Source organism: Rhinolophus ferrumequinum, chromosome 16 (assembly GCF_004115265.2).
Source record: "Rhinolophus ferrumequinum isolate MPI-CBG mRhiFer1 chromosome 16, mRhiFer1_v1.p, whole genome shotgun sequence".
NCBI lineage: Eukaryota > Metazoa > Chordata > Mammalia > Chiroptera > Rhinolophidae > Rhinolophus > Rhinolophus ferrumequinum.
This window is the reverse complement of record NC_046299.1, coordinates 24,929,851-24,956,213: the sequence shown is the minus strand read 5'-3', so window position 1 is coordinate 24,956,213 and position 26,363 is coordinate 24,929,851. Positions and strand designations below refer to the sequence as shown.

Here is a 26,363-nt window from a genome sequence, read left to right as displayed (position 1 = left end):
GAGGGAGAAAGAGTGGGGATTATGGGTCCCGAGGGTCATGTGTTCCTATTTGGATAAGTGATTTTGAGGAGACAAGAGAATAGCTCAGGCAAAATGTCTAAAACAAGATGAGTGTTCAAAATAGACACTGATGTTACGTATAAATTTAGTTCTCAGGAAAGAGGTAATGGTGATATTTAAAGCGATGGGCTCTACTGGTATCTTTAACCAAAAGGACAGAGAAGAGCCTCTGCCCCTCAAAGATTGGAGCAGACGTTCTTTTTTTTATTATTATTATTATTTTTTTTTAATTTATTGGGGTGACAATTGTTAGTAAAATTACATAGATTTCAGGTGTGCAATTCTGTATCACATCATCCATAAATCACACTGTGTGTTCACCACCCAGAGTCAGCTCCCCTTCCATCACCATACATTTGATCCCCCTCACCCTCATCCCCCACCCCCCAACCCCTTTACCTTCTGGTAACCACCAAATTACGTTCCCCAGATTAATTTTCAAACCCGTGGCCATCCTGTGGTCACCGACTGCCCTCCAATCCCCTCACCCTCCCCCCCACCCCCCACCCCTCCCGCCCATCTAGCAACCCTCAGTTTTTCCTCATTGTCTCCAAAACTGTTTCTGATTAGTTCATTCACTTATTCTTTTCTTTAGAATCCGCAAATAAGTGAGATCATATGGTACTTATCTTTCTCTGTCTGACTTATTTCACTTAACATAATGTTCTCTAGATCCATCCATGTTGTTGCAAATGGTAAGATTTCTTTCTTCTTTATGGCTGCATAATACTCCATTGTATAAATGTACCACAGTTTCTTAATCCAGGCATCTACCGATGGGCATTTTGGTTGTTTCCATGTCTTAGCTATTGTGTATAGTGCTGCAATAAACATAGGAGTGCATAAAGATTTTTGAATTGAAGTTTTGGATTTCTCCGGATAGATACCTAGGAGTGGAATTACTGGATCATAGGGTAGTTCCATTTTCAGATTTTTGAGATACCTCCATACTGTTTTCCATAGTGGCTGCACCAATCTGCAATCCCACCAACAGTGCACAAGCGTTCCCTTTTCTCCACATCCGCGCCAGCACTTGTTTGTTGATTTATTGATGATAGCCATTTTGACTGGGGTGAGGTGGTATCTCATTGTGGTTTTTATTTGCATTTCTCTGATGGTTAGTGAGGTTGAGCATTTCTTCATATGTCTGTTTGCCATCTGTATGTCCTTTTTAGAAAAATGTCTCTTCAAGTCCTCTGCCCATTTTTTAATTGGATCGTTTGTTTTTTTGGAGTTGAGTTGAGTGAGTTTTTCATAGATTTGTGATATTAATCCCTTATCAGATATATCATTGGCAAAAGCAGACGTTCTTAACTGCAACTGCTCTTTAGAGTCTCCTGAAGAAGTGGTAAACAGCCCAATGCCTGGACCACACAAATCAGATGAGCACTTCTGTGGGTGGGACTCAGCTAGCAATAGGTTTTAAAGCTCCCCAGGGATTCCCACATGTAGACAGGGTTGAGAATCACTGAGCTAGAGTATCTGAGATACATTTATCTCTAGGTGAGGATAAAGTAAAGGAATCCACAATAGAAACAGAATAATATCAGTCATAAGGGTGGGAAGAAAACCAGGGTGGCCTTAACCAATCTCCTCATACTCAAATGTGCATAAGAATTTCTTGGCTATCATGTAGAAATGCAGGTTCTGACTCAGACTGCTGGGCTGGGGGCCAAACTTCTGCATCTGTCACCAGCTCCTAGGTGATACCAATTTTTCTGGTCCAAGGGCTACATTTTGAGTAGCAAGAGCAGTGAGTCTCAAACTTTAACATGAATAAGAATTATCTGGGATAGCATTAAAACAGTTCTCTGGGCCCCACCTCACCACCCAAGATCCTGATTCTGTAGGTCAAGGGTGGGACCAGAGAACCTGCATTTTGAACAAGAGCCCAGGTGACGTTCAGTGCTGCTGCTCTAAAGGACACACTTCAAGTGGTAGAGAGTCACCAAGACCAAGGTAAGAAAGAAGAGGCACTCAATACTGTCTACCAAATGAATAAAAGATGCTGCAGGGACATCAAGGAGAATAAGAACATGGCAAAAGCCACTATATTTTACAAGGTGAAGGTCAAGTGAGGCAGAAACCATAAAACCATAAAATGATTTCTGGTTTCCTTAATTCTGTATTTCTAAGCAATATGCTATCCTCAAGTTTCTGTATTTTATCCTGGGAACAGTTACCTTACCAAAGTGCTGTAGCTATTTTTGAAAGAGAGAGGAAGCAAATCAATTATTCGTTCTTTTTTTTTCTCTCAAGGCATAGGAGGTATGCTAACAGGGTCCTTGGGAGCTCTTCTCTGGGAACGTGGCTAAACCATCTAGAGGCTATATTTATTAAAGACCCTTCAGAAGATATTTCAACTTCTTCAAATACCAAAATATGGTTGTGAAGTTGCTGCCACTTTCTTACTTTCTGTCTCTTTAAAGCAAGGTTTCCAAACTCAGTACTATTGACATTCCTTGTTGTGAGGTTCTCCTGGGCATTCATCCCCCTAACCCCTATCCCAGCTGGCAACCATCAAAATGTTCTCTGTATCTGTCAGTTTGTTTGTTTTGTTTATTTGTTTATTTTGTTGTTTAGATTCCACTTATAAGTGAATTTTTCTTTCTCTGCCTGAGTTATTTCACTCAATGTAATACCCTCTAGGTTTATCCAAGTTATTGCAGATGACAAGATTTCATTCTTCTTTGTGGCTGATTAATGTTCCATTGTATATCCATTCATCTATTTATCCATTCATCTATTGATGGACATTTAGATCGCTTCACTATCTTGGCTACTGTAAATAATGCTGCAATGAACATATGGATGCATGTCTTTACAAATTGGTGTTTTGGGTTTCTTCAGATAAATATCCAGAAGTGAAATTACTAGGTCTTCTTTGTCTATTGTTATAGCCTTTGTTTTAAAGTCTATTATGTCTGGTATAAGTATTGCTACCCCAGCTTTTTTTCATATCCATTTTCATAAAAATATCTTTTTCCATCCCTTTAATTTCAATCTCTGTGTGTCTTTCCATCTGATCTTGTACACAGCATATGTAAGGGTCTTGTTTTCTTATCCACTCAGCCGCCCTATGTCTTTTCATTGGAGCATTTAATTAATTTCCATTTAAAGTAATTGTTGATAGACATGTAGTTATTGCCATTTTATTATTCATATTTTTTACCTATTTTTTTTCTTCTTTTTCTTAAAGAAGTCCCTTTAACATTTCTTGTAATACTGGTTTGGTAATGGTGAACTCCTTTAGCTTTTTCATGTCTGGGAAGCTCTTTATCTGTCCTTTGATTCTAAATGATAGCCTTTCTGGGTAATCTTGGTTGCAGTCCTTGCATTTCATCACATTGAATATTTCATGCCAATCCCTTCTGGCCTGCAAAGTTTCTGTTGAGAGATCAGCTGACAGTCTTATGGGGGCTCCCTGTAAGTAACTAACTGGTTTTCTCTTGCTGCTTTTAAGATTCTCTCCTTATCTTTAACCTTCAGCATTTTAATCATGATGCATCTTGGTGTGGGCCTGTTTGGGTTCATCCTGTGTGCGACTCTGCGCTTCCTGGGCTTGTATGTCTATTTCCTTCTCCAGGTTAAGGAAGTTTTCCATCATTATTTCTTCAAACGGGTTTTCAATTCCTCACTCTCTCTCTTCTCCTCTGGTACCCTTATGATGCAAATGTTGCTATGCTTAATGTTGTCCCAGAGGCCCCTTAAACTAACCTCCTTTTCTTGGATTCCTTTTTTTTTTTCCCTGTTCCAATCGGGTGTTTTATGCTACCTTGTCTTCCAAATTGCTGATTCAATCCTCTGCTTCATCTAATCTGCTGTTGATTCCCTGAAATGTATTCTTCATTTCAGTTATTGTATTCTTAATTTCTGACTGGTTCTTTTTTATGTTTTCTACCTTCAGTTTTATGTTTCTTATCTCTTTGTTGAAGTTTTCACTGAGATCATTGAACACCTTTATAACCAGTGTTTTGAACTCTGCATCAGGTAGATTGCTTGTCTCCATTTTGTTTTGTTCTTTTCCTGTAGCTTTGTTCTGTTCTTTCATTTGGGGCATGTTTCTTTATCTCCTCATTTTGGCTGCCTCCCTGTGTTTGTTTCTATGTAATAGATAGAGCTGCTATGTCTCCCAGTCTTGATAGAATGGCCTTATGTGGTAGGTGTCCTGTGGGGACCGGTGGCACAGTCTGCCTGGTCACCTGAGCTGGATGCTCTAGGGGTGTCCCTTTTGTGGATTGTCTGTGCTCTTCCATTGTAGTTGAACCTTGATTGCAGTTTGCACATCAGTGAGAGGGATTGACCTTCAGGCTGATTAGTTGTGAGGAATGGCTGTGACTACAGTGGAGGAGCTGTTGTGCAGGGGCTGACCCTACAGAGCAGGATTTGCTTTAGCAGGGCTCTGGTGCCTGACGAGTTTGCCCTTTGGTTGTGTCATCTGTGGAGGTGGTTGGGTGGGGTTGTCTGGTGTGGTCTGGAGCTGGCCACCGGGGCCTCTTGGGAGGGTTTCTAGTGCAGGGAAAGGTCAGCTGCTGCCTGTGCCCTGTCCAGAACCACTTGGTATGAGCTACAAAGTGATCAGCAGATAGTTGCCACTTGTGCTGGGCTTGAAGGTTCCGGGGGGGAGGCTAAGCTGCAAACTGACACTGGCTGCCATTAGTGCCGGGCTTGGGGCTGCTAAAGCATGAGGTACAGGACATGGTGAGGCCAGATGTTGCTTGTTCAGGGTTTGTGGACCTTTGAGAGATTTTAGGAAAGTCTGCAACCTGAGCCAAGACAGGCCATTTGTATGGAAAAGCCACTTTTTGACTGAGTTGTGTTTTCATGTGTTGTAAATTTTCTTTATACATTCCGGATACAAGCTTCCTATCAGATATATGATTTGCAAATATTTTCTCCCATTCTGTAAGTTGTCTTTCATTTTTTTTGTTTTGTAGTATCCCTTTTTGATGAAGTCCAATTTGTGTATTTTTTTCCCCCTTGGTTGCTTATGCTTTTAATGTCTTATCTAAAAAATCAATTCCTACTCCAAGGTCACAAAGACTTACTCCTGTGTTTTCTTCTAAGAGTTTTATAGTTTTCACTCTTACATTTGGGCATTTGGTCCATTTCTAATTAACTTTTGTGTATAGTGTGAGGTAGCATCCAACTTCATTCTTTTGCATCATATCTTGTGCATATCCAGTTACCACCCATTAGTTATGGAGTTCTGACTGTATGCCAGGTGCTAGTCTAGATTCTGGGGAAATGGAGATAAGTAGGACATACCTGTTTCCTCTCAGAGAGCTTACTATCATAGTGGGGAGATCCCATATAAATAGAGAACAACAATATGGTGAAATAATGTATGTATGATGTTAACACTGTGCCTGGCCCCTAGAATGTTTACAGCAAATGGTAGTTGCAATAATAATAATAATTATTATTATTATTGTTGTTGTTGTTGTTATAAATACCAATAGAGAGGTATGTTCAAAGTACTGTGGCAGAAGAGAGTGACTAACTTTTCCATGTCTCAAGATTGGCTTCCCTTGGGGTCATCTCATCCCCCATCACTTCTGGGGCCCAAGAAGAGGAAGGGAACAGGAAGATGGGTCTCTCAAAGACCAACCTTTTTGAGAGAGGGAGGACCTCAAGTATGTGTGTCGCGGGAACAGCTGGTTTTCTTATCCCTGTGAGTGTCAGCTCAGAACAGGGTTATGTGATTGCTAATTCCTGTTACAGTCTGTACCCAAGAAAGAACGACGTCTTCATTTGTTTGTAGATCTCTACAGGCACTTGAGGGAATCATAAAAGTTGATTGTGGATTATAAAATGTTTCTAAATAGATTATCTAAGTACATTGTCTTGATATTATATAACTAGAACTTAAAATCTCTATTCCCTGGTGATCACATAGTGTGTCTTTAAATTGACCTTATAAAGTGTAGACCAATGGAAGATATTCACATGAAAGTTACAGTACTCTTTACGAAACATAATACAATTTTGTTTCATATGAACTAATCTCTTAGTGGCAGGAAGTATGACTGTATTCTATATATTCTGGGCTCCACATACAAAAATCATCCAATTATAGAAAATAATTTTAAGAAATCACTTTTCCAAGTTTTTCCATTATACTTATTTTGTCATCTGCTAGCACATGTTAGCAGAAAAATGAGAACAGTTGCCATAAGTTTAAGAACACTGTGTTGGAAAAAAAACTTTAAATTCAGCATATTCTAACAAGTAACATAATCTAATTTAAGCTACAAAACCCTTCAGTTGGGTAGGATGCAGTTGTTTCAAAGAAGGGTATTTTTAAAACCCCTGAGACAGAGTTTAAATTTTAATTTAAACACATTGTATTTTATTAAAAAGTGAAGGTTTTGGTGCCTGCTTTTAAAGTCATCTATCCACTATGGATTTTTATTCAGTCTTAGTTCAGTTCTTCAGGCATTTGTTGGTGGCCTGTTACATGGAAGGTGCCCTATCTAACTCTGTGTCCTGAAGGAGATGATGATTTGAGGAAGAAACATGGTCCAGTAGAGGACACACCCATTGCTAGTTATGAAAAGGAGCAAATTGTGTGATCATTGCGCTAATGGAGATATCAAGGGCTTAGAAACACAGGCAAGGAGAGGCTGGTTCAGATTCAGAATGGGGAACATCCAGGAAAACTGTCTTGAGATGCTAGCACCTGAGCTGGAACTTGAAGGGCCAAGGGAGATGGAATGGGAGAAGGAAACAGTGTGAGCCAAAACTTAGAAAGTGTGCATGGAGGAAACAGATGGAATGGAGGTAATCTGGGGCACTTGGCATACAGAATCATTATGGGATGTAGAAAGATAGGAAAGAGCCACATTTTGCAGTCTTTATAATACCAAACTCAGGAGTCTGGATTTGATTCTGTGCACCCTAGGGAGCCAGGGAGGGTTTTGGAGCAGGTCAGTGGCATGATCAAATCAGATTAGGGGTAAGTCAAAGGACAGGTTGAAGGTGGAGAAGAAATTAGAGACCACTCCTGAGAGACCACAGATCTTTCCAATTAAAAACCCCATTCGGTAGCTTTATTGTAATTTGAAGCATTTGATACAGAAGCTCATGTGTTTAAATGTGAAAGGTTAATTTTCCCTCCAGCAAACTGACTATTCCTCTTATCTGAAAGTTTTTGGCAATAACCAAGCAAAAGTTTATAAAAAGTAACACTGATAAAGCATGAACTTCCTTCTCTTTTTTTGCAAGAATGACATCCTAGTCAGTACCCTAGGTTTTCTCCTTAAATGTCTCTTAGACAAGGAAAAGAACCACCCAGATTTTCACTGGAGAAACAGGATCAGGAAATGTGTTTATCAGCAGATGAAAACAAACCAAGGTGAAGCAGGTAAGTCAAGTAAGACTTGGTCCCTCGGTTAGGACTGAACCCAGTTACATGGGTTCACAATCCAGCCCTGCCACTTAGGGGTGGCTGTGTACTTAACCATTCTGTGCCTCAGTTCTGTCATCTTTAAAATGAGGATAATAATAGTACTTGCCTCAGGGTTTGTTATGAGGATTAAATAAATCAATACACGTAAAGTGCTCCAAAGAGTACCTGGCACAGAGTTAGAGCTCAATAAATGTTAACTATTATTATTCAGTTGTTGGGCAAGAAAAATTAACTAACTGCCTATGACACATTACAGTTGACCAAGTGCTTGCACACATCCACTAGGTCATTGGAGCTCCACAATCCCCTTATGGGCATCATTTTATTTTGCTCCCAGATTCTGTGAGTCAGGAATTCAGACAAGGTACCGCAGGAATTGCTTATCTCTGCCTTGCAGCGTCTGTGCCATCAGCTGGATTTGGAGGGCTTTAGAGGATGGGGCTGAATCAGCTGAGATTGCAGATCCACTGCCAAGATGGCTTCTTTGCTAACCTGTCTGGCTCTTTGGTGGGATGACTGGAAGGCCAGGCTCAACTGGAACTGTCACCTAAGCACCTATATGTGGCCATTCTACCGTGGTGGCCTCAGGGTAGTCATCAGACTTCTTAGCGTGTTTCTGTTGCAGAAGCCACACGCTTTTCATGACCTAGCTTCAGAAGCCTCATAGCAGGCAGATGCTTCCCTGTCTCTGTTGGTTGAAGCACTCACAAGCCCACCCAAACTCAAGGGAAGAGGATAGAGACCACACCTCTCCATGGGAGGCATAGCGGAGAATTTGGGCGCCATACTGGTTTTATTCTCCAATTCTCGATGAGACAATTGAAACTCAGTAGAGGTTAAATGATTTGACAAGGGTCATTTGCACAGATCGTAACTGGGATAGTTAAGGGTTAGGGGATGAGAGACGTTTGGAGGAGGAAAAGTCTTCTAACCTAGTTCTTCTGACTTCAGATTCTTGTTCTTTCAGTTAGACTATTCATCCTCCTTCAGCTTAGATATATAGTTGACCCTTGAACAACACGGCTTTGAACTGCATGGGTCCACGTATATGTGCATTGTTTTCAATAAATGCAGTCAGCCTTTTATATCCATGGATTTCACATCTGCGGATTCAACCAACCGTGGCTCAAAAACAGTATTTTTGCATTCCCACTACTGTTTTCAATCCCCATTTGCAAGAGACTGACTGTTGAGTCAAAAGTTATATGCAGATTTTCAACTTTGTGAGGGTCAGCGCCCCTAAACCCCATCTTGTTCAAGGGTCCATGGTACTTGCTACTGTGTGAAAGTTAAAAGAAAAACAATTGAACTGGCTTTGTGTATATTAGTAACTTTCCTAAAAAGAAACAGATGTAAAAGGGTAAGTTTTGCATTTACGTGAACTTGTACACTAACTTCGTATTTTAAGGAGGTCCTGGGATAGGTTCAGTCTCGGAATTAGTCAGAAAGCAATTTTGTATACTTTTCTCACAAGGAGAGGTCTCTGAAAATGTGTCCCAGGTGCCTAACTGTGACTTCATTTGTTCTCTAGGAAAATCTCACCTGGCCATTGTTCAGCGGGTGAATAATGAGGGAGAAGGGGACCCCTTCTATGAGGTGATGGGTATTGTCACACTGGAGGACATCATAGAGGAGATCATTAAGTCGGAGATCCTGGACGAAACTGACCTCTACAGTAAGTGCATGGCCTAGGCTGTTGTCTGAGGTCATCTTATTTTCCTCTGAGGCCCTCAGAGCTGGCTTAGTTTGATAGACAGTGTGAAAGGGTGTCAGGACAAGCCCCATGCGTTGCTGTATGTCAGCCCCCTAATGCAGGTACTTGTACGGCAATACACCGCACCCTGAATCACCTCTGTGTCTCTGAGAATATCCTAACTAAATGTTTATCAGGAGGGAACCTTCAGGAACCAAGACTATGAAAAGGACACCTCCTGGCCTTTGGATGAAAAAGGAACTAAAGGAAACGAAGTGTACCTTGGGTGGCCACTCGGCCCTTGTTTCTGTCCCCTATGTTGTTCTTGTTTTGTCTCTTTGTCCATTTAGATGCAGACCCCAGCACTCCCTGGGGTTCCATTCAACAATCTACTCACACCAGAACGTCCATTACGTAATGGAAACCGTCATGAGATTGCCCACCGCAACCTAAGCCAAACCTTAGAAGTCCCTTCTGAGACCCTGCTCTTCTCCCTATGCTTTTTCAGCCCTACCACCTGGTTTCCCCTTCCCCTCTCTTTCGCACTCCTGGCTCCCACCCCTGCTCCCTTCTTTCTGGTCTTCTCATACTCCTACCCACTCCTTCTCAGGAACAGTATGGACTCTTCTATGCAGATAATAACTACTTTTGGTTCCTGAGACTTAGCAAAGCTTTTCTTGCAAACGTTGCAAAGACAGGCTTTGTCTCTGGGATGAGAATGTATCTAAATCCATGGCAGGTCTAGACGGGGAATTGTTTCCTCCAAATTTCACCTCGTGGGACAATCTCTTCTCCCTCCCTCAGATAACTCATTCCAGACCCCTGTCCTTAGTTTGCTAGAAGCAGCGAGTAGAAAATGCTTTGACACTGTAAGGCCGTGAGCAGCACAAAAAGAATGCCTTCCCTTTGGACTGAAAAAGAGATCAAACCTAAAAGGTGAGCCAGGCCTTGACAAAACATACCAGGAGTGTCAGAGTATCTGGTATTGCTGTGAGGCCCTGGCCAGGTCTATCTTCTTCAAATAGGGATTGACTTCTGCCTCCCCATTGCCTTCTCCCCTCTCCGCCTCTGCCCACCAGAATTCCCAAGTGGCTCATAGATACATCGGGGAAGACATTCACACCGAAGTATTACTGGCTGACAATAGCAGTGTAGTCTACATGAGTAAGCTCCTCCAAAGGCATTTGTTTTAACAACCTTCATGCTCCAAATGCTCACTATGGAAACAAAAGGAATGAAGAAGGAGATCAGAGGAGTGATTCTCCATGATGAAATGCTAAATGGCATTCTGGTGGAGGAGGGAGAGGGATATTTAGGCAAACAATCATGCAAAGCAGAAGCTTGCTCACTAATGAGAGCAAAGGAACTGGTCCGATACAAATACCTGCTGCTGTCTTGCTGAGCAATGGCTCTTCTTTCTCAAGGAGAGGGTTAGTGTTTTCTCACCCTTGTAAATAAGCTTCTGGCACGATTCCTTAAGAGCTGTGAGATGGCCGAGGAGCCAGGAACACTGTGTTGCTTCTCACTTGACCCTGACCCACAGGAAGGTTGGGACTGGATCTCATCACTGTTACAATCTGAGCAATAGGAGTGTTAAAGCAGGGCCCAGAGCCCAAGGCAGGCCCAGAGAGCGCAGTGCGGTGGAGGGCCTTTCTCCCTTCTAGCAGGAAACCCGAACAGTGTAGCGGAGGTGAACTCCAAAAGGAGAGAGTCCAAGGCAGCCAGATTCCGGGCCCTGGTTCCCTGTCCCAGGGGTTCATTCCCTTTCATTTCCACTATGTCCACTCAGCCTGCACTGAAAGTTCCCCGCAGGCCGGGTTTCTCTCCAGGCCAAGTTGCGAGAAAACCCAAACCCCTTTTCCTGCCCCCCTTAGCACAGATGAAATAGGTTGGAAGTTTCCAAATTGTACTCAGAATTAAGGGAAAGCAAAAGAGATATGACTAAAGCAAAAACTCTCCCTCCCCCGTACCCCTCCAAAAATTGTTTTAAGACAAGATTAAAAGAAGAAAGGAAAAAAGGTTAAATTGGAAAAAGCAAATTTTGTCGATCGATAATCAGGCTGTCTGGAGTTCCTCCAGGTCCTGCCTGGGGCCTCCACCCAGAGAACCCACCTTTGTAGCTTATAGAGCTATTCCTATTTCTTCTCCTTTCTTCTTCCCTTTATCTCCCCCAATTCTCTCCCCATGGAGGGGCCAGAGTTGAAGCAAGAGAATTGTGAGTAGAAAGAGGAGGTGAGCACCCTCTTCCTTGCCTCAGATACTGCTCAGAGTGTGGTTTAAATCAGCAGGAAGAGACCAGGTGAACCCAGCTCTGGGGACAGGAGAGGGACCGAGACAGCAACTCCCTGGGACCCCCAAACCCCTTGATGCTGAGAATGCAAGTCCCTAATGTTTGAATGCCCTTTTGTAAGCACTTCCACAGATAGTTTCTGGTTGGCGTCTCATAATAGCTGCCCGAGATGAATAGAAGAGTTATTATTATTAATCTCATTGTGTAGATTAAACCAAACAAACTTTCTGATGCTTAGAGAGGTGGCACAGCTTATAAGTAGAGGCGCCAGCCCTCGAATCCTGACCTTGGGAGTCCCAGACCAGCCTTTCCCCTTTTCCACTCTGCACCACCTGAGAGAAGACTACAGCAGCTCCCACCTTCTATCCCTTATCAACATCCTTCCACTCCCTGGGAGAGGTATTGTAATGTCACCTACAGTTGACCCTTTGCAGAAATTCACGTGGTCCCAAACGATCCATCTGTCCTGTGTAACTCTGAGAAAACCTCCCAAACCCAACAGTGATTCTGAGTTAGCTGCAATCTGTCCCTGTGACCCACAGCCGACAATCGGAAAAAGCAGAGGGTCCCGCACCGGGAGAGGAAGCGGCATGACTTCTCCTTGTTTAAGCTTTCCGACTCAGAGATGAGGGTGAAGATCTCTCCACAGCTGCTGCTAGCTACACACCGCTTCATGGCCACAGGTATGACTGCCCACCTGTGTCTCAGCCCCAGGTGGCTAAAGCAGAATCTGGAGGGTGGGACCCAGGCACCGATCATTTTTATTACCTTGCAGCCTAATTCCAGTGTGCAGCCGGGACTGAGAACCACAGCTCCAGGAGAGGAGGTTGCACTAGGTAGGGTGACAGGACATCACCTAGTGTCATTTCCAGCCCCAGGCCTGGATCTTCTAGGGAGGAAGTGACTACAACCCAACTCTGCTTGTCTCTCTTCTACTCAGAAAAGAGCTAAAGAAACCACTGCTGCACTTTTCCCTACCTCCACTTGCTTCCTGGCGGGAGACTGAGGCCGAAAGGAGAAAATTACTAACAAAACTGACATTTCCAAAATTTCCTGTTTTCTGAGGTGCCAGTTCAGGGACATACATCTCCAGAGGGCTGGGGAAGGCCTGAGATGCCCCACCCCCGGGAGTCACAGGAGCGCTGCCAGCTGGGTGCCTGGAGCATGAATGGAGGGGGCTCTAGACACACAGGCACTGGAGGGTGGCTGTGCCCACCCTCTCTCCTCCCAGCTGCTGATTCGTCTTGCCTCCCTCTCTCCCCTAGAAGTGGAGCCCTTTAAGTCTCTGTACCTCTCAGAGAAGATCCTGCTTCGGCTCCTGAAACATCCCAACGTGATCCAGGAGCTAAAGTTTGACGACAAGAACAAGAAAGCTCCAGAACACTACCTCTACCAGCGCAGCCGCCCTGTGGACTATTTTGTGCTGCTCCTCCAGGTACGTGGGAAAGTTAGAGACCCTCCAAGGGCAAGGCGAGGGCATCCCCAGGCTGGGGAGGAACAGCCATGCCTCCCCAAGTTCAGGTTCCAAGACTCGGCTGGCTGCCTTGAGAACAAGGCCATCAGGTGGGCGTTTGTCCGTGACCCAAAGAAAGGGCCAAGGATGGCTGGCTGGTGTCCTGGGAGTCGTGGGATCTTGACGGCATTTTTCAGTTTGACCATTCAGTGATATTTGTGGTGGGGTGCGGCGGGTACCTCTCCAGCCGAGGGATTCTGCTTTTGAACTCCCAGAACGGCTGCCCTGCAGAATCCCTATCAGGAGCCAGAATCCCTGGCTCCTCCATTAGCTCTGTCACTATTTCCCGTCTCTTCCCAACAGAATCTTTTGAACCCTAAATACGGTGATTGTCTTACCGTCGTAGTTAAGTTCATGTGAATTTAGATGTGGCCTCTCTTTGTTCTGACCCACCCGGAGTCTGTCTGCTCTGAGACAGTAGTTGCCTCACACCCATCCTTCCACATCGCCTCGAAAAAGCAGCCTCCCTTCTCCAAAAATAGTTTCATACTTCACTGTTGGAAATCAAGAAGGGTCCTGTCACAGTGTTTAAAGAACATCATGAACCTACACGATCTACTGTCTTATACTTAATATAAACATAACTGTTTCCAAGTCCAAGTTGGAGGGAGGAAAATGGAGTGACAAGAGTATAGGTTCAGAACTTGGAAAGACCGGACTTTAAAATTCCAATATCACCACTTCCTAACTGACTTTGACCACATTCCTAACTAAACTTGGTCAAGGTGAGTTAGGAATTTAACGTCTCTGAGCCTCAAAACTGATTCATCTGTGAACAGGGGATGAAAGAAGTATGGGCTTCTAAGGTTCGGGGACCGACTGAATGAGAATCCCGACCACAAAGCAGTGTCCGGCCCATGGATACACAGTGCATGCTACTCACTATCATTATTAGTGGTGATAAATCCAACAAGCTTACACAGAATCAGATTTTATCTCAACCAGACTTAGAGATGGGCTAATCTCTGACTAAACCAGTGAGACAGTTTACAGGGCCCTGGGCTAGCTGGTGCCTGGACCTGCCCCGTGGAAGGGCCGTTATAGTATGCAAGGAGAGCTCGGGGATTTGTGACTGGATGCTGCTTTATGAATTAAGCAATTAATTTGCTGCCAAGGGCTACTGAAGTTGGAGGTGCTATTTCTGAAACGTAAGTCTGGACAGAATTCACATTCCCCTGTGGCGAGAACTTAAGTCCCCTAGTTATCCAGACGGAATGCCTGGGGTTGTAGTCAATAAATGAACTGGAAGCGCGAGTACACACCCTTCTTTCTCCAGGGGAAAGTGGAGGTGGAAGTTGGTAAGGAAGGCCTTCGCTTCGAGAATGGAGCCTTCACCTACTATGGTGTCCCAGCCATCATGACCACTGCGTGCTCAGGTATTCCAGTTCCCAGACCATAGCTTATTGGGGAAGGAATGGGACATTGTAGAAAAAAATATCTGGGTTCAAGTCTTGACTCCTGTTAGGGACCCTGGACAAGCCCTTTAACTTCGGGGCTTCAGTGTCCTCTTCTGTAAACTGGGTGTAAGACTCATTTTTCATTCAGAGAGATTGTTTGCAGAAGTACATGGTAGATGGTAACATTATCAAGTGTTAGAGATGGACGGTGGTATTTTTAGGATGAAAAGATACATTTATTTTGCTTTTTACGCTACCATTTGATTGCCTGGTTTTCGCAGGGTTAATTGGTGCTGGGGGTGGGGTGGAAAAGGGAGAAGGCCCATAAGAAAGTGCACTTTCTGAATTGCCTCTGAAACCCACTGCATCCTTCTGTCCTTAGATAACGATATGCGGAAGGTGGGAAGCCTGGCTGGATCCTCTGTCTTTCGTATGTATCTCTCAAACCCCTCCCTCGTCCTCCCCATCGTGGTCCTGCCTCAGCCCACTCTGGGGACCTGGACCGAGCACTCTGAGCCTGGGCTGGGGCTAACGCAAATGCTGGCAGCCTCTCTGTAATGCTCTGCCAGGAACACTGCCTCCTGCCAGGTACCCACCGACCACGGGGGCTTAGTTTCTGTGTGTCTGGAATGTTTGCTGCTTCTCTGCTCATGTGCAAGTGAGGAATGGTGGGGAGGGAGGTTGTGAGGGGAGGCACGATTTATTGTCACCTGCCAGGAAATGCAGGTGATTTGTGTGCTCTGCTAGAGATTCAGCCTTTCCTTCTCAACTGATAATTTACCCACTGGCCTTTACTTGAAAACCTAACATGCTGTTAGTGTGTCTGTGGGGTTAGTAAGAAGTGACTGCAAGTTCTTAGGATGTAAATCCCAGGCTGGTGCAATCTGTTGCTTATCTGCTTCTCTTTCCTTGTTCGCCACATCTCAGCTGGTAGAGAGGTGTCTGCCAGCTGGCTGTGCATGCTGATGGTGGGGGCTGGCACAGGGCTGCTGGCTGGTTTGCTGTGCCCCTCCTGTGCTCTACCTTCTTGCTATTTCCTGTGTAGAATTATTGCACTTGTGTTTCGAAGGCATGGCATTTATTGTGATGTAAGTGTGATCTAGAAAGAATTATTTCTCTATCTTTTTTTTTGACTCACTGGTCTGAATTATGCATTGCTTCCAGCTATTAGTGTTTACAGTGGCTATTTTAATGCCAAAGAAGGTTGTTTTCTCTTGTCATAAAAAATATTTTGTGTAGTACTTTACATTGGATTTCTCAGAGGGTCCCAACGCTTGATATCATAATCATTGGCACATGAAAGGTAGATACTGTTTTAACATAGAGAAACTAAAGGAATGACTTGCTCCCAATCACCCAGCAAGTTAGTGACTGACCCAGATGCATTCTGGTGTCCATACTAGTCCACACAGCACAATGAAATACAAATTTGTGATCCATCATATGCCAGAATGCAATTTCTATATGGGAACAATTTACACTGTAAATTCACATCCTAGCCCAGCAGAGGGCTGAAATGAAACTGGAGCTGCTGCTCAAACCTAAGGGGTCACCCAACATGAGTTGAAGGGGATCTGTAAAATAAAAAAACCCTCGTACATTAGTATGCTTCTATAAACCAACAAATCTCAAGCAAGATTGCTGGAGGAAACATCAGTGCTAAGAAGAACTCTGGATGGAAAAGGGATGGGCTCCAGGACCAGGTAAACCTTGGTTCTCTAAAGGAGATTTCCATCTGTCACATTGCTCAAGGTAGAGTCACTTCTGGAATTCTAAATCTTACCTAGACATGTTGGTCCTGTTTTGGCTCTTCCAGAAGACCAAAAAAGGTGGGACATCTGGAGGAAAAGGGCTTCATTAGGCTCCCTCGCCCACCTAATTTAGATGGCCTTCTTTCTTAAAAAAAGAAAATTATTTTAAAAGGAAGATGTTATCTGGTTTCCTCCTTTCCTTCCTTTCTTTCCTGGTTTTATCAGAATCCTCCCATTTTATCAGGATTAAACAGAGTAAAGGAGTCAACTTGAGACAGGAGCAAACTTGCAACGCCGATCTCTCCTTCGGTCCTGGTTGAACTAAAAGGAAGCATTCAACTCTTTCCCTCCCCACACTTCTGAGCATCTTTAGAAATCTTCAGGAGGGAACAAAAAAGTCGAATTTGTCTATAGGGAGTATAGAGACATTTTCCATCGTCCCCCCAGGCTCTCCCCGCTTAGTGAAGTGTGACTGCCACACCCTACAGTTGTCCCTGGTGGACTTTCAGCCCCGGGTCCAGCATCCTTCACTGGCCGAGAACCTCAGCCTGTAGGTTGTGGGAGAGCTTAAGGCCAAGCCACAGGCAGTAAACTCTTGTCTAGCAAACTGCCTGGAGCTCTGTCGGCCTTTGAGGGTGATAAATGGGATGAGGAGTTGGCCAGCACACTGGCCCTGTGACCCATCCCTCAGAGTTGAACTTGAGGGTACAGGTAAGTCACTAGCTTTCCTGTGCAAAAGCAAAGGGAACAAAGCCAGCCTTGTCTCCTTTATCGTGGTTCTGGTTGCCAGGGAACCCGGGAGGACCATGGTCAGCCTGGCTCTCTGGAGGAACTGGGCCTGATCTCAGGGTCGCCAGAACAGAAGCCCACAGGGCTGTGCAGGCAGGGAGAGAACGAGTCTCCCATCTGCTTGGCAGCGTATACATTTAACTTGCAGCCCAGAAGTGCTAGGATTCTTCATGAGACTATGGGGTTTCTTATTCCAGTGCGTCTCACATTAGAGACCCAACTCAAGTATTCTTTGACATCTCATGTCAGAGCAAATGACTGTGAGGTAGATACCAAGCTCGCCTTACACACACACCCCTGCCTGTGTGGGTACTTGCAGTAAAATCATCTAGTACAGACCACAGAAAGCTGCCTGTTTCAGGGTGCTGTCACCTACAGACTGGCTTCATTTAGCTCTTGGAAGGGACTCGGAAGAGACTCTGATCAGATAAGACAGATGAAGACAGATTTCCAAGTAGAAACACTGCTTGATCAGAGTTAAGATGGGAAAAGGACTGGAGTACTGCTACACACAGCACCCCACTCAGGCCCCGAGTGATAACTAGCCAGCGCCATTTCGGACCCTGTGTGTGGGGAAAGAGAGAGAAGGAAGGGGGGACAGGAAGAGGCACTCTGGAGCACTTGTACTTGCTAAGAAGGGACGGTGAGTTAATCCATCAAGTTGATTCACGTTAAGGTACTGGAAGTGCTGCCCTTCCTGCACCCCGAGCCTTCAGCAACGCACAGTCCCCACACTGTGACCACAGAGGGAGACCCTGGGGACCCCAGGCAGGATACAGCTTCCCCAGGGTGCCGCTGGGGAATGCACTTAGCTTTCAGCCCGCCCTCGGGTAGGTGAGCAGACGCATGTGGCGGCTGGGAGAGCCTGGCGGGAACGCAGTCCTGGGCTCCCCGCAGATTTGCTGGTTCAGAGAGAATGCTGCATATGCACGCTCCCCACTGCTGGTCTCGTCATTGGCAGGTCTGATTCCCTTAAGAATTATTGTGCATCTTTTGGGAAGGCCTTCAGAAAAGTCTTTTTCCTTTTCCTCTTTCTGGAGAGTGACTTTGTAAGAGGGTGCGATTTCCATGTTTCCAGAGGCAAGATTCCCTTTTGCAGAAAAATGTGATGCTGTTAAGATCCAGGAACAGACTGTCTCACCCACGCTCTTTGTCTCTCTCCTTTTGTGTTTATCTTCCCCTCTGCAACTCACAAATCCTTGGCCCTTGACTTTAGTGCCCGTCTCTGTGTCCCATACCTTCGCCGTCAGCAGAGGGGACTCTCTGGCAGGCTCCCCAGGTAAACATGCATGGGTGTCTTGGGTCCCCATACATCCAGTGGGGTTTGCAGGAGGCCTTTGGCCTCTGTCACTGTCCCACCCAAGAACAGTCTCTCCCAGCAGGCACTCCCATGCCTGAGGCATAGATGTTTGCACAGATAATACTGATTTGCACGTACAGACCCAGCATTGCTGGTTCAATGGTGTCACTTGTGAATTGAGCTCCTGTGTGTATGTATATGGAGAAATAATGGGATGAGAAGTGGTGTGACTGCTACCTCATTGTTTGTCTGACTGTAGAATGGGGGGATGAGGCATGCAGTAGGAGCAAAACAGGAAGAAACGATGGTATATTATGCTTTATTCCTATTTTTCCTCTTCTATGTGGTCTCTGCCTTTAGCTAACCACTAACTCATCCCCATCATTTCCTAATAATGATACCTTGGGGTGGCCATATTCTCTCTGGCTCTGTTCGCACAAAGGATGCTCTATGTAAAAGTTCAAAACACCTTTTCATTAGGTTTAACCTCTCGTTAAGTGCAAGTTAGCACTTTCTGTTTAGTTGGATATAGCAGCTCCTCATGGAGCTACACAGTAACTCAAGGGTTGAGTAGAATGTAATAAATCTGAACAATCAATTAAGTGTTTGTATTGTTTTCATCTCTAGAGGTTGATCTCTCAGGCCCAGGAAACAAGTAATCACCAGGCCAAGAATTTATTTGTTAAATTGCTCTGAAGTTAGAACACAGTCCAATTTCCCACACCCTCTACGTCTGTCTCCCTTAGCCTCAAGCCACAGCAATGATTCTGAGGCCCCACCATGATCTCAGTCATCAAGAAGCCAGTTACGTTTTTGCAGAGTAGACCCTCAACATTCAAAAAGGCTATGTCCTGAGACCGCAAACCCCTGAGTCTGCAATTTCAGAAATATTTATGTTGACTTTTTTCTCCCAAATCACTTTTCAATCAACAGTCATCTATCTGGTTCCCATGTTTATCTGTATAAGACAAGTCAACCACATACTCAAATTCCACCAAAGTTTTCTGTCTCATTTGATGGCGATTTTCCACCAAAAAATAAAATGTTTCTCATTTTGTGAGAGCCCATGCCTTCGTGATGACCACCGGACAGTACAGTCAATGTGAGACGCCAAGCTGTTGCCCTCACCAGCTAACAGGTCTACTCCTGCCTGCCAGCGAAAATTAGAAATGACCAGATCATGGACCTTCAAGATCCTTTTTACATGTGGGGAACCTTGGTGAATGAAGAATGTGCTATGAAAGGGAAGATGCACATTTTTTTCAAGATTTTCAACCAAAAGGATCAAAGCATTTTTAAAAACGATAAAAGCAGGGGTATATTTTCCTTTTAGTTACCCCTCAGTTAACCAGACAACCTAGTTAATTGTAACTTTCCAGTTAAACTAAAGGTTAATTCTAGTTTATTGGTATTTATTGTGAAAAATTTCATCGTAACCCAGTGTCAGACAGAGATTGTGGTGACTCATTCCTGCTGTGCAGGAGGCAGAGACTTCCCATCCAACTGGCTGGTGCCACGTGCTCCTGAGAGCTCTTTTAACCATCCCCCCATTTTCCATGACTGTGGGTGTTCAACCTAACAGGAAACAGGTGAGTGAAAAAGAAATGAGAGCAAGGCCAGTTTATTCCAACCCTTGGTTTAATTCCACAGGTGGAGCAGAGCAGGAGAAAATGAGAGGCGGGGATACGTTGCTTCTCCTGTGGCTCTCCTCTCCACCTTCTTTTGTCTGTTCTCTATCTATAGCCAACCGCCAAGGCTTCCCAGTGGTTGGGTGACAGTCCCAGGACCTATATTATGGCATTTCCACTGTCACTCTTGTTTCTGTTGCCTATCACCAGAAGAAGAAGCTTCAGTCATACTCTGTTTCCCCGAAAATAAGACCTAGCTGGACAATCAGCTCTAATGCGTCTTTTGAAGCAAAAATTAATATAAGACCTGATATTATATTATATTATTATATTAGATTATATTAGATTAGATTAGATTAGATTAGATCCGGTCTTAGAGTAAAATACGACTTGGTCTTATAGTAAAATAAGACCGGGTCTTATATTAATTTTTCTCCAAAAGACACATCAGAGCTGATTGTCCGGCTAGGTCTTATTTTCAGGGAAACAGTAGGAATTTTGTGGAAAGCAGTCCTGGGCAATTTCTGGCTCCCTATGTGATTTGTATGCCTGATAAACATTAATTTACGTACGTTATGTTTTAGCCCCATCATACACAAAGAAGAATATAAATCCTGGAAATTAATAGGGCCTTTCAGTTTGAAAAGAACCCTGCCGTTTCATTTGATCCCCACAACCACTTTAGGAGATGAGCAGGGATTATTGTTGGGAAACAACAGGTGAGGAAACAGGCACTGAGAAATGAAGCCATTGGGTCAGTGTCATAGGTGTCGTAAGAAGGTAAAGGGACGAGGACTAGAATCCAAGACTCTTGGGTCCTGCTCTCCTACAGCCGGGGACCTTACTGCCCTCGTGAATGTAGGCATTTTGTGCTCCCGAGGGGGCTGTGACTTGTTCCGACTTTGAAAGCAGCCATGCTAATGAATATGGTGCTCACACCGGGTTGAGGCCAGCAGTGCCTCACACCAAATATTGCCACCGTCATCTGTAGGGAGTTTCCTTCTATTTGAGCCTCAATTTGAAATAAGAAGAGCAGAGCGGTCCAGTGTGTGGTGCGATTAGCCAGCTTTACAGGTGCTTTCATTTACAATGGAAACTTCTGATGAACCCACTGAGAGTACACAGCCCCACTGCAGTTATCATTCCGTCTCCCTAGATTCATTCCTTCTTTCTTCTCCCAACAGCAGAGATGATTTCAGAATCCTTCCAAATCCATAAAAGCAGAGAGACAGGAGAGAGGTCGGAGCAAGGGTTCTTTTTCAATGCTTGTTTGTCTGTTTATAATGTGCTTTGAGATCAATGAGGATAGAGTTTTCTCCCAGAATGTACCTGGAGTCCCTAAAAATAATCTTTTTACTTTGTGAAATGTAGTAAGCGGAAATGTTCCTTTGGGTCGGCTCTTGTGTAGTAAACATTTGGGAACCATTAAAGCTCCATGTAATGTGAGCAAGCTCATCCAGGCTCCTGACTTGGGCTGATTCGCAGAGTTCACATTGGAGCTTTGACAGAGAGCTTTTGACATTTGGTTGTCTGTTGTTGAATATTACCCCAGAATGATGCATTTTAATAATCCTAGTTTATACTCTTTTTTAAAAAAATAAATTTTACTGGGGAGTACTGGGGGACAGTGTGTTTCTCCAGGGAATTGTCCTTCAATCTAGTTGTGGAGGGCGCAGCTCAGCTCCAAGTCCAGTTGCTGGTTTCAGTCTTTAGTTGCAGGGGGCGCAGCTCACCATCCCATGTGGGAATTGAACCGGCAACCTTATTGTTGAGAGCTCACGCTCTAACCTACTGAGCCATCCGGCCGCCCCCCTAGTTCGCACTCTTAAAATCTATGTAATTAAACTCCTTTATGCAGTTTAGAGAGTACAGATGGCCCGTGTCTCAGTGACTGTAACCAAAGTGGGCTGTTCCCTCTTGTCCCTTACTGATGCTCCAAAAGATATAAGCAGGTAGCCACTAGACCCTACTTTCCCCTCAAATCCCCAGACTGAACAGGGGAGTGAGGATTCTTCTGCATCATGCGTCCTTCTCCCCACAGAGAGTTGTGAACCTTCTCTGGATACAGATGTCACAAGCGAAGTAAGAGTCCCAGAGCTGTGTATCAGTTTTTGCGGCCCCTGCCTATTTGTGCAGAGTAATGGGAGATTCCATCCAGCCCCAAATACAGTGCAAAATCCTCTTGCACCCCCTTTCCCACCCTCAATTTTACCCCAGTGTCATCTCCGCCCAACCTCAATAACTCCAATTTGCCATCAAGGGCAGATCTCTCCTGCGGACTGACCAGGCAAAGGCTGCAGGAATGAGATCTGCCACATTTCACCACAGCGCTTAGTGGTCTAGAGTAGAAATCGCTACCCCTATCACCCAGTCTCTCCAGAGCCAGGTTCAGAGTTTGATGAGCAAGAGTTGGCAGGGGACATGTTGGTTGCTTGGCCTCTTCTCCTGTTGAGGGGTCCTGTGGTCAGTTTTACATATCACTGTTTGGTCTGTCCCCTCTCAGACCTCTTTGCCTTATACTTAGGGTTTCCCTCTTCACTTCAGTTCCCCAAGCTGTGCCTCTGTGCTCTTAGGAAACGCCAAGGGGAATTACACAACTTGAAGTAGTTTGCCATGCTGCTGGGACGCTCGTCTGTTACTGATTTCTTCTCTTTTTTTATTAAAAACATTTCCATTTCCCTCTCTCAGAAACCTCTGCGTGTATGTGCACAATTACCAAAATGCCAAGTCATCAGCATCCCACCTATTGAGGAATGTCAGGCTCTGGGACATGAAAACATTGATCTTGCACGACACTCGGATGAGCTGGGACTTTCTTTGTCATGAAATGAGGGTTCCTTTTTCTTTTAAAAATTACTTTTATAGGTCTGACCTTTGTCAGACAGTTGTATCTTTTGGCGTTGGGATTCATCTGGGGACTTTGTGAATAAACCATCCATAGCATTGTTTTTACTTTTTTTAAAAAAAGCCATGTTTTTCCTCCCAGCACAACAATGATGTCGCTTGTGTTTGACATGCAGGTCCCTGTGAGTGACAGCAGGGTGACATGCCTATGCTGGGTGCCAGTGAGGATGAGAGCTTTGGGGGCACAGGGGGGTCACTGCTGCCTCTGTTTCCAACGGGGAGTAGAAGTGATCCAGGCAGAACCTTCTATGGATGGAAGTTGTTCAGGAGATAAGACAGGGCTGTGTTTCCCTGTCATCCTCCTTGAAGGTACCTTGCATTGTGACGTAAGGCACGAGGATGGGGGCCAGCCGACAGGTGTGTGAAGCACATGCCCTACCAGGTGGAGGGAGGAGGATCAAGGAGCGATGGCTAGTTCTCAGGGTAACCGAAGCCACAGGCCCTGCTTACTTACACTCTCCCCTCTCGTTCCCAACTGAATTGAGAACGAGACTCACCAGCTCACGGTATGGTTTCCCAGATTCCACTCTCACGCCAGAGAAGCCGCCCTCCTCCAGGACTGCCTGCGCTTCTTTTCCACAACTGGCCCAGAGGAAGCACCACTGACTTACTTAGCCAGCCCCCACCTTAGAACAGCCACAGATGGACCTAGCTAAGCCAGAACTCATCCGTTTGGTTTCAAGGGACCAGGACCAGAAATGAAACACGTTATTTTTCTGCCTGATACTACTGACATTTACAATCATCTCGGTGCTTCACGCCAGTCTCCATGGCACTAGCCCTGTCCCGCTCAGTCCTTAGTCACGCTGGAGGAGGGTCTGGTCCTCTGTTACCCAGTGGATAAGCACACCTGACTCCAGGACTGCCAGGACAGACAGACAGACAGGAAGGCCTCATGTTCCCTGTGGCTTTTCTCAAGCTACCAGGCCAATGCCTGAGGCTTCTTGGTGCCCATGGATTCTCGCTGCGCACAATCTAACTCTCCAGCTGCGTTTTGGGCATGTCCTTCTACCCACCCTAGCTTCTGGAGAAGTCAGTTTCCCCAGGATGACTTTTGGTTGCGGAGGAAAGGTTTTCTGATTCCAGGATGTTGTAAGAGCCTTGAAACCTTATTTAAGACAAAATTTAGGTTTTTAAATCAAAACTCCTTGAGGGACTCTTAGGTGCGGATTCATTCATTCTACACATTTTTATTGAGCACTTACTTACTCTAAGCCAGGCACTGTACTAGGTACTAAGTATACAATGATGACCAGAAAACACAAGGTTTCTGCCCTCAGGGAATTTAGAGTTGAATTGAGCAAACTCAACACATAAGTACAAACGTGTAATTAAAACTTGTGAAAAGTGCTTTGAAGGAATGAATAGAGGGCAGTGATCCAGATCAGGTCTTCAGAGAAAGTGGTGTTTCAGGAGATCTAATGCCTGGGAAGTGAAAGTGGTTGGGGGTGGGGTATAGGGATGAGGGAGTGGGGGGTGGGATAAGAGGGGAAGAGGGAGCCGGGGAAATGGCTCCTACTGAGGTGGGGGTGCTTGTGTGACTGAGGACCTCCAAGGTGGCCAGCAGCAGAGCAGAGCAAGCAGGGAAAAAGGGAGTCCCAAGATGATATCGGACAGGAAAGCAGGGGTCAGGTCATGGCGGGCTTAAGGGTCACAGCAAGGAGTGTGGATTCTATTCAGATTCAGTGGGAAGCTGATTTGTGTTTTTAAACTGTGCTTTTGGCACCTGAGGTAAGAACTGATTATAGGATTTTAAGTGGGCAGACCAGCCTGCAGTCCAGGTGAGAGTGATGATAACTCAGACTTGAGTGGAGACAGAGATGGAGGCAGATGGGCTATTATGTCGGAGGTGGAGATAAGAGGACTTGATGTGGGGCTGAGGGAGTGGCCGCTGTTGGGGTGATTTGCAGGTTTCTGGTTTAACTGACAGCATATATGTGAATGACATTTACCAAGAAGGGGAAGACTGGAAGTGGAACTCTTAGTTCTATAATCCTCTCAAGGCAGTGATTATTTATAGTTCTAATGAGAAAATGATTCAACCTATTGTTATTTTTAATCTTTCTGATACACAGTTTGCCAGACAGCAATAATAGCTTGGCACCCAAACAGATTGTCAGCCCTCCAGGACTCACTCCAACTAGATGCTAATCAAATATTTTGATGGAGGGCAATATTATCTCAAAAGAGAGAATTAAATTCTCAAGGTTCTACCCTGAAAGAATAAGGAGCAGCGTCAATCTCTTCATTGGAGCCACTGAACTAAATAAATCCGTTTATGAGGAGCTGACAGCCTCCCGGTTCTCCTTTTTGGGAAGAAATGGAGAGTGCTGTCAGTTGGGAAGTAGAGGGCTGGGAGGGGCTCTGCAGTCTTTCATGGGGTTATTACAAGGTTGAGATAAAGCTAGGGTCACCTTCAGAACCTCTCTTCTGTTGATCCTGGGGAGAATAGTTCACAGAGTGCATGTTGAAACCAAGTGACATGGTCTTAATTGAACTTTCCCAAGAAGTTGTTCTTGAAAATGGAAAAAGAAGCTGACTGAACATTGAGGAGGCCTTATTCGTCCCCTGCCCCTCCTTAGGCCTAGAGGGAGCCGTGCCCTAGCCCCACACTTTAGAGGACCCCACTTGGCTCTCCTCAGTCTTGGCCCTCTCTGTGGGATGAGTTCTTGTGGCCAAAGGGAAGTGCCCGCCCACCCACCCAGAGCCTGTGTTCTTCCTTCTAGATCACATTTCAGATACTGAAATCCCAGCATTCCCCATTCAAACAGCCTGGGGAAAGGGGGCCAGGAGTGGTTCTCCCTCATACAGCCCTGGTTTCTGGCACAAAACTCGATTAAGCAGTTGGGCCTGGCCTTCCAGGTTCTTACAAGTGTATATGATAAGACGGGGGTTATAATAGTGGCACTAGATTTTCTATTTTGAGATTTGGACCTCTGGTACAATTTGATTTAACAAGTGTAATTTAGCTTGGGATGTTTTGAAAGTTTGGGTTTTTGTTTTGTTTTTTCTGAAATCAGAAAACTTATTTAAGAAGAGAAACACCAGCAGAAGAGTTGCTGGCGGCAGAATCTAGAGTAGACAGCTGTAGCGGGTTCCTGTTTAGCTGGAGTTTTATTCAGTATATTTGTCAAGGACAAGCAGAGAACCTATTTCAACAGCTTCTTAATGTGCTTTAAATATATACCCATATAATCTGCGGGCCCCCACCCGTCCTGGGCCTAGCCAATGTTGGGGCAGACCTGAGTTATCCCGACTACAATGCATCACTGCCGTGCGGATTGGTCATCTGTGCAGTGACAGATGGTTTTGAGGGCAACCTTTGCCTTCCTAAAAGAAGGTTTGTGAATGGAGTCTACATAAAATAACTCACCCTGTAGAGGGTCTCAGGGTCTGGGGTACCTAACCATCGGCACTGTCAATGGAAGAGCATCCAAACCTACAGAGAATTTTTGTGTGTTTATTTTGAGCCAAACTGATGACATGCTGGGAGCAAGCTCTCGCAAGGCTCGGAGGGTGACACTTGTGCAGCTTCTTTTCTGCATTTGGAATTAAGGAGGGGAAGCAAGGAAGACGACAAGAGGGTGGGAGAAAGCAAGGGACGGGACAGTTAACAAGATTATGTGC

At 45.0% G+C, this 26,363-nt stretch overlaps 1 protein-coding gene across 3 annotated transcripts in view; it reads left to right on the top strand.

Annotated features, from left to right (window-relative positions):
* CNNM1 (cyclin and CBS domain divalent metal cation transport mediator 1) overlaps positions 1-26,363 on the top strand; it is a 56,590-nt gene that overhangs the window by 15,294 nt on the left and 14,933 nt on the right. For 2 of the 3 annotated variants that reach the window (XM_033131137.1, XM_033131134.1), the window contains exons 2-7: positions 9,003-9,146; positions 11,997-12,137; positions 12,720-12,889; positions 14,244-14,343; positions 14,747-14,794; positions 18,121-18,183. In XM_033131137.1, coding sequence (XP_032987028.1) covers positions 9,003-9,146; positions 11,997-12,137; positions 12,720-12,889; positions 14,244-14,343; positions 14,747-14,794; positions 18,121-18,183 — 666 coding nt within the window. The remainder of the gene's footprint in view (positions 1-9,002; positions 9,147-11,996; positions 12,138-12,719; positions 12,890-14,243; positions 14,344-14,746; positions 14,795-18,120; positions 18,184-26,363) is intronic. The other variant, XM_033131136.1, reaches the window with a different exon arrangement.